Source organism: Marmota flaviventris, chromosome 16 (genome assembly GCF_047511675.1).
Source record: "Marmota flaviventris isolate mMarFla1 chromosome 16, mMarFla1.hap1, whole genome shotgun sequence".
NCBI classification, from domain to species: domain Eukaryota; kingdom Metazoa; phylum Chordata; class Mammalia; order Rodentia; family Sciuridae; genus Marmota; species Marmota flaviventris.
The window spans coordinates 40,250,201-40,261,098 of NC_092513.1; the positions used below are offsets into that span (position 1 = coordinate 40,250,201).

The 10,898-nt window shown below is 35.0% G+C and overlaps 1 protein-coding gene across 1 annotated transcript in view; it reads right to left on the reverse strand.

Annotated features, from left to right (window-relative positions):
* Positions 1-10,167, reverse strand: part of Dsg1 (desmoglein 1) — a 32,640-nt gene extending 22,473 nt beyond the window's left edge. The window contains exons 1-3 of the mRNA XM_027935722.2: positions 10,120-10,167; positions 1,455-1,490; positions 916-1,047 (exon numbers count right to left, since the gene is read on the reverse strand). Coding sequence (XP_027791523.2) covers positions 916-1,047; positions 1,455-1,490; positions 10,120-10,167 — 216 coding nt within the window. The remainder of the gene's footprint in view (positions 1-915; positions 1,048-1,454; positions 1,491-10,119) is intronic.
* Between the last annotated feature and the right edge of the window lie 731 nt (positions 10,168-10,898).

The following is a 10,898-nucleotide window of genomic DNA, read 5'->3' on the forward strand; positions in this document are numbered from 1 at the left end:
TCTAAATCTCTGCACTTGTCATTCATTCAACATAATTGAATTCATAATTTGAATTTGTGTCATTTTCAAGCTTTGTGAGCTCTGGATCTGAAGGAGAGAGCTTCTTGTTCTGTCAGGAGTTCATGGTGCTCTCATTGCATAACTTTGATGGTCAGTATTCAAAAACTAAAAAAAAATGTAAGGTTTAAAAAGAAAGTTTTAAGTGCATTTATGTAGGTATCAAGTTACTTAGAGATTTTAATTCTGAAATTGTAGAGGATGCATTAGCAGATAAAGAAGGAGGCTGCTCAAATAAATGTTTTTAGAAATCAGAACTCTTTCTTTGAAATAAAGCATTGTATGCCAGCAAACAAATCATACAGGAAGTCTGTGTATATCTGTGTGAATGGGTGTGCATATTTGTGTGTATCTGTGCATGAACCTATATATCTGTGTGTGCAGACACATTTCTGATTGTGGTTGTGTATGTGTGTGCAGAGAGGAAGATGAAGGAAAATCAAAGAAAAAATATAGCACAAAAGAGGCACCTGTGGATGTTCCTAAATAAGCACAAAATTAGGAATTCAATTCTGATAGATTATGAAGCAGAAAAAGCACATGCTGAAGTGGTTCCTGTGAGTGTGACAAACACTAAATTCTTCAAATCACAGTATTTTTTTTTTCCCATTTAGACTCCTGGGTGGCACATATGTTAATTTTGCCAGCGAGGTGAGTCAAGTCTTAATTGTTCATTTAAGTACTCAAATTTGTTAATCTATCCTTTTAGGAACTTCGGTTTTCACAATTTGAATGATTCTAGTTCTCTGTCATACTTATCAATGAGATTGCTCGCCACACATTCAAAAGACAACTTCTTTTGAAACCTGAACACCATCCATTTTGATTTTCAGCTTTGGTTTCGGGGCTGACAGTTACCTTAGCAATTGGGTTTCTCTTGGAGTTGTCTTCACCTTCACGGCAGGCTGCAGCAAACTTGATCCATTCACGTTTCTGCCTTCTGATAGAATTCCACTTGATGGTGCCATTTTTAGTATTATAATCTCTAACCTTGAATAGGGAGGACAAAGTAATAGTATCCATTATTTATAGTTCATATTTCACTGGAGGTTTTGGAGGAGGGGGAAATTATAATGTTAAAAAGAAAGGATGTTTAATTGGGGAAGCTGGTAATTTTGGTATTCTATTAACTTCAGCATTACATTAACTTGATTTATTTTTGAATTTATTTTTATTTCGAGATAGAGCCTCACTAAGTTACTGAGGCTGACCTTGAACACATGATCCTCCTGCTTTAGCCTCCTGAGTCTGTGGGATTATAGGCATGTACTACCACACCTGGTTTAGATTAACTTTACATATTAGAATGAATTTTCTTTGGAAAAAATTCTGTTACAAATATTTTTATTTTCTTTTTTAATCAAAAATCATTTTTCAATGGATTTGAGGGAAATTACCTGGATTCGAAATTCACTGTTAACTTCCACCACCACCTATGGAAAAAAAAGATAATTACAATAGTCGATTTTTAATTGAATGTTATAAAATTCATGTTATCCCATCGTTAAAAAATCAAACAATAGTCTTGTGAGTTATTAGAATTATTCATCAGTCTGAATAGCTGATGGATGTGGTTTGGCTCTGGGGTCTGGTAAGAACCTAAGAATTCTTCCTGTTTTTACTTTTCACTTTGCTTTTCTTTTTATTACTTTTTAAAAATCTTTTTTTCATTCTAAGCTATGTAGATACTCCCAATCACATTTTTGAAGCAAGATCCCATGAGAAACCAGGGTTGGAAAATCAGTTTTCTTAATAAATCCTGTTTCTGAAGAGCTGGAGATATTCTGATATTATGCAGTGATAGTCAATGGTAAGTCCTGTACTAGAACTTGGGGCTGTGGTTGCAAGATTTGACATGCTACAAATGGAAATAGAAAAACAAAATTGTTCAAAGTGAAGGAGAGAGCTGTCTAGAAAACTTCATAGTAATTCTTCCTTTATATTCCAGTTCTAGATGGAAGGTTTTCTAGTCTTTTTGGAAATTTTAAGAAGACAACTCTCCTGCCCGCTTTGAAAAATAAAAATAAAAATTTTGAAATAAAAGCAAATAATTTCCTATATGTAAAATGAGTTCATATTTGATGTTTTATTGTTAACATTAAAACTGAAATAGATGCTATAAATGCAATCTTCTATAGCAAGGAGAGGAAAATACAGGAGTGTATAAATTGCTACAGATGAAGCATTCATTAATCTTTTCTTTTGCAATTTCTCTGGTCAAACAAGTATGCTGGCCAGATTTCTGCCTAGTTTAAGCTCTGGCCATGATCTTTACACGTGATCAGTAGTGAAACATCAGTATAATTTAACTTATTTTTTCCCCTAAAAACCACAAGTGTTTTGTAAAATATAAGACATACACACTTCAATTCTGATGTGTCCATATGTTTGTTTAAATATTGCTTAAACCATGGTTTTGATGGCTAGTTTGCATTTATTAGGTTTTAGATTGCACTTGGAATTAATTAAAGATGGTGTACTTCCTTAATAAGACATGTTCAACATCTAATTGAGTTTTTTCCAGAATTGCAAAGAATGAAAATTGTTTTCACAATCAGACATTGTCTGCATCAGTGATATAAGAAAATTACCGGTTGCATTTTTAAAATAATAATAATAGTAATTTTTAAGTATGGTAAAATTCTTTTGATAGTTTGTTTTTAACTTCACTATTAAAGAAAATGTAAAATGCCAGTCTCCAAGTACCAATTTTTTAAAATTGTCATGATTGATAATTCAAGAAAACATGTATTTATAGTTAATATGAGTAGTGTAAAAAGAGAATTATTTACCCATGATGTAGTATTAATCATAATTATCACTGTTAACGATTAACTGAATGATAACTAAGTACTAGACAATATGTTTAGAGGAATCTATGCATTTAATCTTTTTGGGAGGGGCTTCATATCAAAGCTAATGGGAAGCATTTTAAAAATTTATTTTGTTTTATTTTTATTGTTGCATTATAATTATGTATAATAGTGGGATTCATTATGCCATATTTGTATATATGCATAACATAATTTGATCAATCTAGTTCCCCAGGACCTTCTCTTTCCCTTCTGTTCTCCCTCCAGTGATTTGCTAGCTATGTACTTAATCTTTTCAGTAAGTCCGTGTAGTCACTATCCGTATTATCTTCATTTAATGGATGAGGAAATTGGGGCGTGGCTATTAACTTATGGCTACATATGACCCAATAAATTTCAGCTTAAACTTGTGCTTGGGGGTTTTACAATAAATGATATGTTCCCTCAAAACGTATTATACAGAATTGATATAACACCTTAGAGAACTCAAAAATGTCTGATAATTTAATATATTATCCTTGCATGGATGAGAAACAGTTTTTGATTGTTTTGTGGTGCCAGGGATTGAATCCAAGGGCTCTTAAGCACTGAGCCACATCCCCAACTCTTTTTAAGACAGGGTCTCAATAGGTTGCATATAGCCTCATAAATTACTGAGGCTAGCTTCGAACCTGTGATCCTCCTGCCTCAGCCTCCTGAGCTGCTGGAATTACAGGCTGTGCCATCTTGTAATAACAATGACAACAGTAGTAAAAGGGAAAAAAGGAAAGTCAAAGGCCTAATTGTTTTGCACATGTAGCTGAGATGTTATCTGTAAAGTCTGTCTTGAGTACAAAACTGAAAAGATGCTTGTGCAAATGCACTCTCACTACCTGTAGAGGTGAAGTACTTCTCCCTTTTTGCTGTTTGTGGAACGGGGATGTGGGATACCTTATTTGTCAGTTTGGAAGTCCTTTGTTCATAGTTACAGAGCTGTGTAGACATCTGTTATCTGTTTTTGCATTTCCCTTCCTGCGGTGAGGTGTCCTGTCTGCTGTTTGTTTTGGATCCATGTCCCAGATGACTAAGAGACTTTTCCCACTTTATGAAGCTGGGTCATTCTTTTTCCCACGAGAGGCAACTTAGGCAGGAGACCAAGCAGGTTTCACCATTGTGTCAGACTCACAATTGGATGGGTAATTAAAAAACTGCCAAGTCTGCTTAAAAATGTGGTGGGTTGACCTAAGCTTATTTTCTTTTGCTCAGAGTCTAGAATAAGCTCAGATACAATGTCACTCTTGGACTTTCAAAGGCAAAATAGTGACAAAAAAAAAAAAATCACTGGGAGAGTCAGAAAAGCTTCTAAATCCTCTGGGCTTTAGTTTCATTTGTAAAAGAGGAAGACCAACTTACATACCTTTCCAGTTCTAACATCATCTCCCTTTGTTCATTAGGAAGGTATGTTTTGATCATGGGAAAGACATGATAAAAATTGTGAGCTTAAAAGATTACTTAGACAACAGATGGTAGAAGTGATGGGAAGAGGCAGCAATTACAGTATGTGAGCAGTTGAGAGTCTCCAATATCAAGTTCGGCTAGAGGCAAGGAGAAGCTAAACCTGAGCAGAGGTAGTAGGAATTGACAGGGAACTATCAACGCAGGGAGATACTAGAATTGACAGAGCTTGAGAGATGGGGGAATCAAGAGAGGGAAGAATCTCAGATGATGGTGATTTTAAAAAATGAGCCTGAAATCAAGGAAGTAGCAGATTGTATAGAACACATTGAGATGAAGAGAAACGCCCAGGTAAAGACATTTAACCATTTGTAATACGCATCCTCGCTTTGATCAAAAGCTCAGCCTGGATACCTAGATTTGAAGTTCCTGTGCTCAGGCAGGATAGTTGAAATCATGGGAGAAGTTGCAATTCTTAAAGTAAAGAGTACAGAAAAGAAGTTGTCTGTGGCTGAGATGGGAGCAGGGAATTCCAACATTTATATAACTGGAAATAAGTATAACAAACAAAAAATAAAGAAGCAGAGAAGGAGTGGCCATATTAACAGGAGGAAAATATAATGCATTTTAACAGATCACAAGGGAAGGGGAAATTGAGACAGATGGTGTGTAAATAGGCATCAGATGATATTTTAAAAGGGTGAAAATGTGAATCCTGAAGACCTGAGATTTTCGGTAATCTTAGAGAGAACACTTTCATCTAGATGGAACAAGCATTTGCTGGGTTGAAAAAGATAAGGAATAAAGAGGAGGGGAGGAAGACACAAAGAGGGCTGCTCTTCCAAGAAATTTGTTGATAAAAGGAAACAAAGCTAAAACCAAAGGATTAGATACAGGAATCCAGAAAATTTTGGTGGAAAAGGGAGATCTCTGGATTTTTGAAGTTGAGGAAGGAGACAAGGAAATCTTGACTTAAAATAAAAGAGATTCTAACAGAAGATGCTTAATAAAGTTGTTAGGATGGAGGGAGGAGGACGAAATAGGCAGAAAAAGGACTTCAGAGACAGAGGACAGAGAGGAGAAGGAGAATGGAGACAAGAATTGATTAGCCCAAGTAGGCTGAAGGACATTGCTCTGATCTTGTCCCTGGAGTAAGGTTGAGGTTGTTTTCTGACAATTAGGGGAGTAGCATGGGTGGAAATAATTCTGGAACCATGTTAGAGAGCCTGTGATGGAAGTTCACTCAGTGAGGAATATGGGGCAACCCCTAAGAGTCTCTTTCTTGTCCCCTGGTTACAGGCACAGGGATGGTCAATCTGTGCCTCGATTGCCTCATCTGTATGTGAGAACTGAAGCCTCTTGTATTCTAAAATTAATTAATTAATGGATTAATCCATCTAAAGTACATCTTCGGTGAGTTCCCCTTTTCATCTTTGTTTTAGGAGCCAATCTATTCATTTATTTATTTTGAAAAAGCCACAGGATGCAAAATTGCATGGTAATTTTAATGATTCCTTAATTGCAGTTAGTTGTAGCATTTTTTTTTAAATTGAAGTGTATATTTTTTATATAATAAAAAATAGACCTGAGAAAGTAATTTTATAAGGAAACTCTCTTGCATGTAATGATTTTGAGCATCAACGTGTTAAGCATCAAATCTTAATGCATTTAATGGCTATGTATGTCACAAGGATGAATTTAAAGCAAAGGTAAAATATCATTTACTTATTTTTAAAAACCTCCCTTTGTCTTTCTTTTTTTTTTACTACTCCAGCAAAGGATATCAATCTGAGGTTGATAATACCTCAGTTGATTTCTCACATTTTTTTTTATTAGTTTTTGTGCATTTCTTTGACAAACATGTTTTGAATGTGTATTCTATGGATCCAAGGCTACTTTAAGACTTAAGAAGGGCCTAAATCCTAAAAATATTATGGTAAGCCTTAGAAAAAATGTCAAGAAAATGCAATACTATGTCATAAAAATTTTAGGAAAATCCAAAGTGATTATTTCCAAGTTTAATACCTTGATATTTTTGGGAGGGTATGTTTGAGGAAAGAAAAACAAAACTATCCAAAAATCCCTCTGCTCAGTGTGATTAGATACCTGTTGAGCAATCTTGCACAGGTTCAAGGCATTATGAGGAACACAAAGCTGAACCAGGCACAGAACCTGCCTTCAAATAACTTATTGTCAAGTAGACTCCTACTAAACAACAGGCAGCTCTGAATTTGTGGAGATGGGATTTCTCATCAGAGCATTGTTCTCTTAGACCAATTAAGAGTATGGATCAGCTGCCAATGGCATTATAAAAAATTTCAACCTGTCTAAGTCCATTAAAGAATTTGCATGCCAAGCATAACCAGCGGGGGTGGCATGATCCAGCACTCTGTGAGGGCGTTCCCTCAATTGATGGCTGAGCATCATGAAACTGCAATGCCAGGCAGAGCAGGCTTCCAGCTTACACAGTAGGCAGTGCCTATTAGGACACAAGGATACTCAGCAACAGTGTCCTTGATAAAAGCAGAGTGAAGAGCTATCAGAGGTGAAGTGTTCTGGATGTAGACAAAAATGTCATTTTTTAAGAGTCACGAGACTCTTCAAATATGTGAATTTTGACCCTCAGGGTCAAGTCTTCAGATTGATAAATTTGCATTCCTAGTGCTTTAGTTTTCCTATTACTTAAAACCTTAGGATGGCAGAATGCTTTTACTCTGAAGCAATTCTCACTAATTGAGTGGTGATCCATTGGCATTCCTGTTTATGCAAAGGTGAAAGAAGATGCTGATCCTGAAACTGCATTGAAATAGTAATTCTTATTCACTAGCACTGTATCAATGGAAATGGTTACAATTAAATACAATTTGTGAGTTTCACTGAATAGATGAACAGATCTACTGCTTCCATTTTCTATAAAATATTTTACTGAAATACTGATCTCTATAATGTATGTAACTATAATATGTGCACAAGAAAGCAGAGTTCTCTCTTCTCTTCGGCTCGTCTGCTCGGTCTGTACTAGTTTTTTAGCCCTCTCCTGCTTTATATGACACTGAACACAGTTAAGGGAACTTAGGATGTTTGATTCAAATCCATTGATGAATCAGGTAATAAAATGAATATAATTTTCAGTGTATTTTAGTCTGAGTGCAATCATGTAGATCTTTTTCCTTTCTTCCTTTCTATTTTTTTCTTTATTTTGAGTACTTTTTGAGACAGGGTCTTGCTAAGTTGCTCAGGCTGACCTCAAACTTGTTATCTTCCTGCCTCAGCCTACTAAATCCCTCAGATTACAAGCATTCACCACCACATCTGGCCAGATGTCTTATATTTTGTGCGTAGGTAACATTGTTCTATTGCCAAAAGAGCATGCATTCTAATATTTCCTCCACTCTAAATGCTAATTTTATGGAGGAAGGAGAGGTGAAAGAGAAGGAGAAGGAGAAGAAAAAATCAATGTGTAACAGTTAATGTTTTTGGCTTTCAGTGTTAAAGCAGATGTGGGCTATTATCTGTCCAGAAGACGTGTCTGAGTACTGGAACAATCTTGAAACAACCTTGACTACTTTAAGAGTAGCTCCTGTGCTTTACTCTCTCTGGCCCAACTCAAAGATTGAACAAGGTCTAAAACTTTCACATATGTCGAGCCGACTATACGACATGCTATGAACAGACAGTTACCCAGCTCTCAAATGGCTTTGCATTATAGATACTAACAGTTTAAATATCTTAAATATCTTCACAATTGTTCAAGTATGTTGCTACATGGATTTTTATTTATGAATTTGAGCAGAAAAAAATATAAAGCCTTTATGTAGTTTTTTTTCTTTCTTTCTTTTCTTTTTTTTTTTTTTTTTTGGTATAGGCAAACATTTGTAGTGAGACTAGAGAAAGGAAATCAAAAGAGTTTGCTATAGTGGTGATTGTCTTTAGGGAAGAAGTATTTTAAAGTAAAAGACAGAGATTCCAAAGGGCAGTTACCAAACCCATCTGGTAAACTCAGCAGTAAAAATAAATTATGACCTTCAAAGCCTTAGAAAGTGAAATGTTTTACAAAAAATGTTATGATGGCAATATGAAAAATAAGATATTTAAGGTCATTACAATATAAGTTTCTCAAGAAATATTTTTCAGAAGACATGAGAAACTTGTGAATGATTCCAAAATGAAATATGGCCAAATGTTCCTCATTCCTCCAAAATCAATCTGCAAAAATCAAAGTTATCCAAGCTCAGAAATTAAAGCACAAATGATCAGAAACCTCTCTCCAAAGAAAGCTCATTGAGAATACATGATTTTTATAAAATGATATGTTTTATTGAAGAATGATTAATTAGGACATAGCTGCTTAAAGGAATTTATAGAATGAAAATTAATTAGAAATAATTATATAGATCAAGAAGCAGGCAGATATCATAGACAGTGAAAGTACATAAACTTTTGAAAACTCTAATCATTTAAAATTATACAATAAACTTTAATCAGTCAAATTTACATGAAAAGAATTTGTGTGAAACTAAAAATAAAAGTATTTGATTATTTGGCAATGCACAAATATTCCTAAGGTCAAATGACAGAGTGGTAATGCTTATTGATCATGGCCATATCTCAAGTTATGATATCAACTGAAACTGACAATCCATTGACAAGTCTATGGCATAGGAGTAGTGATGTTTGAAGTGCAGCTTGAAAAACTAAAGCTATCAGTTTACTGATGCTCATTGGTAACTTAATGTACTGTTATGACCTCTTTTCATTAATAAGTGGAATTTAAACTAACCAGCATACTTTGCATCTAAGATCTACCTTGTTATTACACAAACCCAACATTCCAGTTCAAAAATTAGGCAAGTAGAAACAAATATGAACCACATCCTGCCAAAGCTGGAGGGTGATTTACCTGGCACTTGCCTTATGGGATTCCATGAGTCTTATGGTGAGACAGACTATGACTTTAAAATTGTTGCACAAAATGAAATTTCTTTTTTGATATAAGGTATTGGTGTTGTATTTAATATTTATCATCTCTAAAGAGAAAACTAATAACAGGTAAGGGGGCAATGATAAACCATTTCCTGACATCATTGACCATCAAATGTACAACTTTTATATCAGTCATTACTAACTTTTCAGTAGTAAGAATAAGCATAGTGATAATTATACTTACCCCTTAATTATAGCCATGCCTTTGCCTACTGTGTTATTTACAAATCTCCTAAACTGACAGTTTTTTTTTTAAGATTAAAAAGTTTTAAATCAAATCATAATAAGTAGCATGGGCTTCTGGTATTCATAGTGTGAATCCTGAGGACAAATTGGTCCATGAGCTAGTGAGGCCCATCACAGACTGACTGCTATAATTTAAATTTATATGGACCTTATATTTTTAAATTTAAAAATTACAGTGACTCTGCCACCAAAGATACCAAAAGAATAAAAAAAATGTTTAGGTTGCAAGTCAGGACCCACCTGCAATACTTAATATAAAAGCCCACCTGCCAATGAGAATTTGTACAGTGACCCAAGGAGTGATAAGAATTTCCCAAGTTCAGTATTTTCCCAGCATGTCTTAGCAATGACTTCCATGTCAGTGATATGATATGATGAATGAACACTGAGGCATTAATGTGATCTGGAGTCTTCAATTAAATAGAGAAACCCTATTTAAAAATCGAGTTCATAAAATCACCTGGTCATTAACATAAACTTTTAATGGGTTTAGGTTAGAAGCGCCACCAAATAACATTTTCTAAAAAGTTCTCACTTGCTTGCGATGAGGATGAAGATGAGGATATTTTTTGTAGATTCCACTTACCAGGAAAATGAATAGTACTGCAGCTGTTCGGAAGGAATTCCAGTCCATTGCTGCTGCTGGGATCTCTTACATCCAACACCTAGGGAGTTTTGTTTGTTCTTCTCTGTTCTTTTTCTTTCTCCCACTCAGCTGGTGTCTGATTAAAATAATTTCTCAGTAGATGTTCGTACATGCAGGCTTTGAGGTGTTTCTGCCTTCCTCTGGGAGAAGGACTGCAGGTACGTATAACCAGTCTGGATCCCCACCCTAAAAACTTGGGCTGGTCTCACTGAAATGCTTGACAAGATCATCATTGCTCCCAGGTAAAAGCTTAGGGACACACCCTTCTTCCAGCTGAAAAGCAACCCTCTCTGGGGAGAGGAATATTCACTTCTCTCCTGAAAGTTTTCAGTGATAGGCACTTAAAGTGACCAAAAATAAGGAGGGTTGTGCAATTGATAGGGGCTTCCAGTCTTAGCCTTTATTTACAAGTTTTTTAGCTTCTCCCTGTATTAAAAAGGCAGATACAGTTTGGCTGTTCATATTTTTCAGAGAATTATCCAGCCCATGTTCAGAGCCAAACCCTCAGGTCAGGGTAGAAAATGATAAGCTTTCCATTTTAGTAGATGTTAGAGAAGATAGTTTATTTTCTAAGTTTTTAAGAGACAGAAAATTTGCCTGTGTTTAGTATAAAGTGTTTTTTTTTTTAAATCATTAATCCAAATAAGCAAAACTATGGTACTTAACAATTATTATTATGGTACTTACAATTATTAGGTCCTCTACATAAGTTACAAATC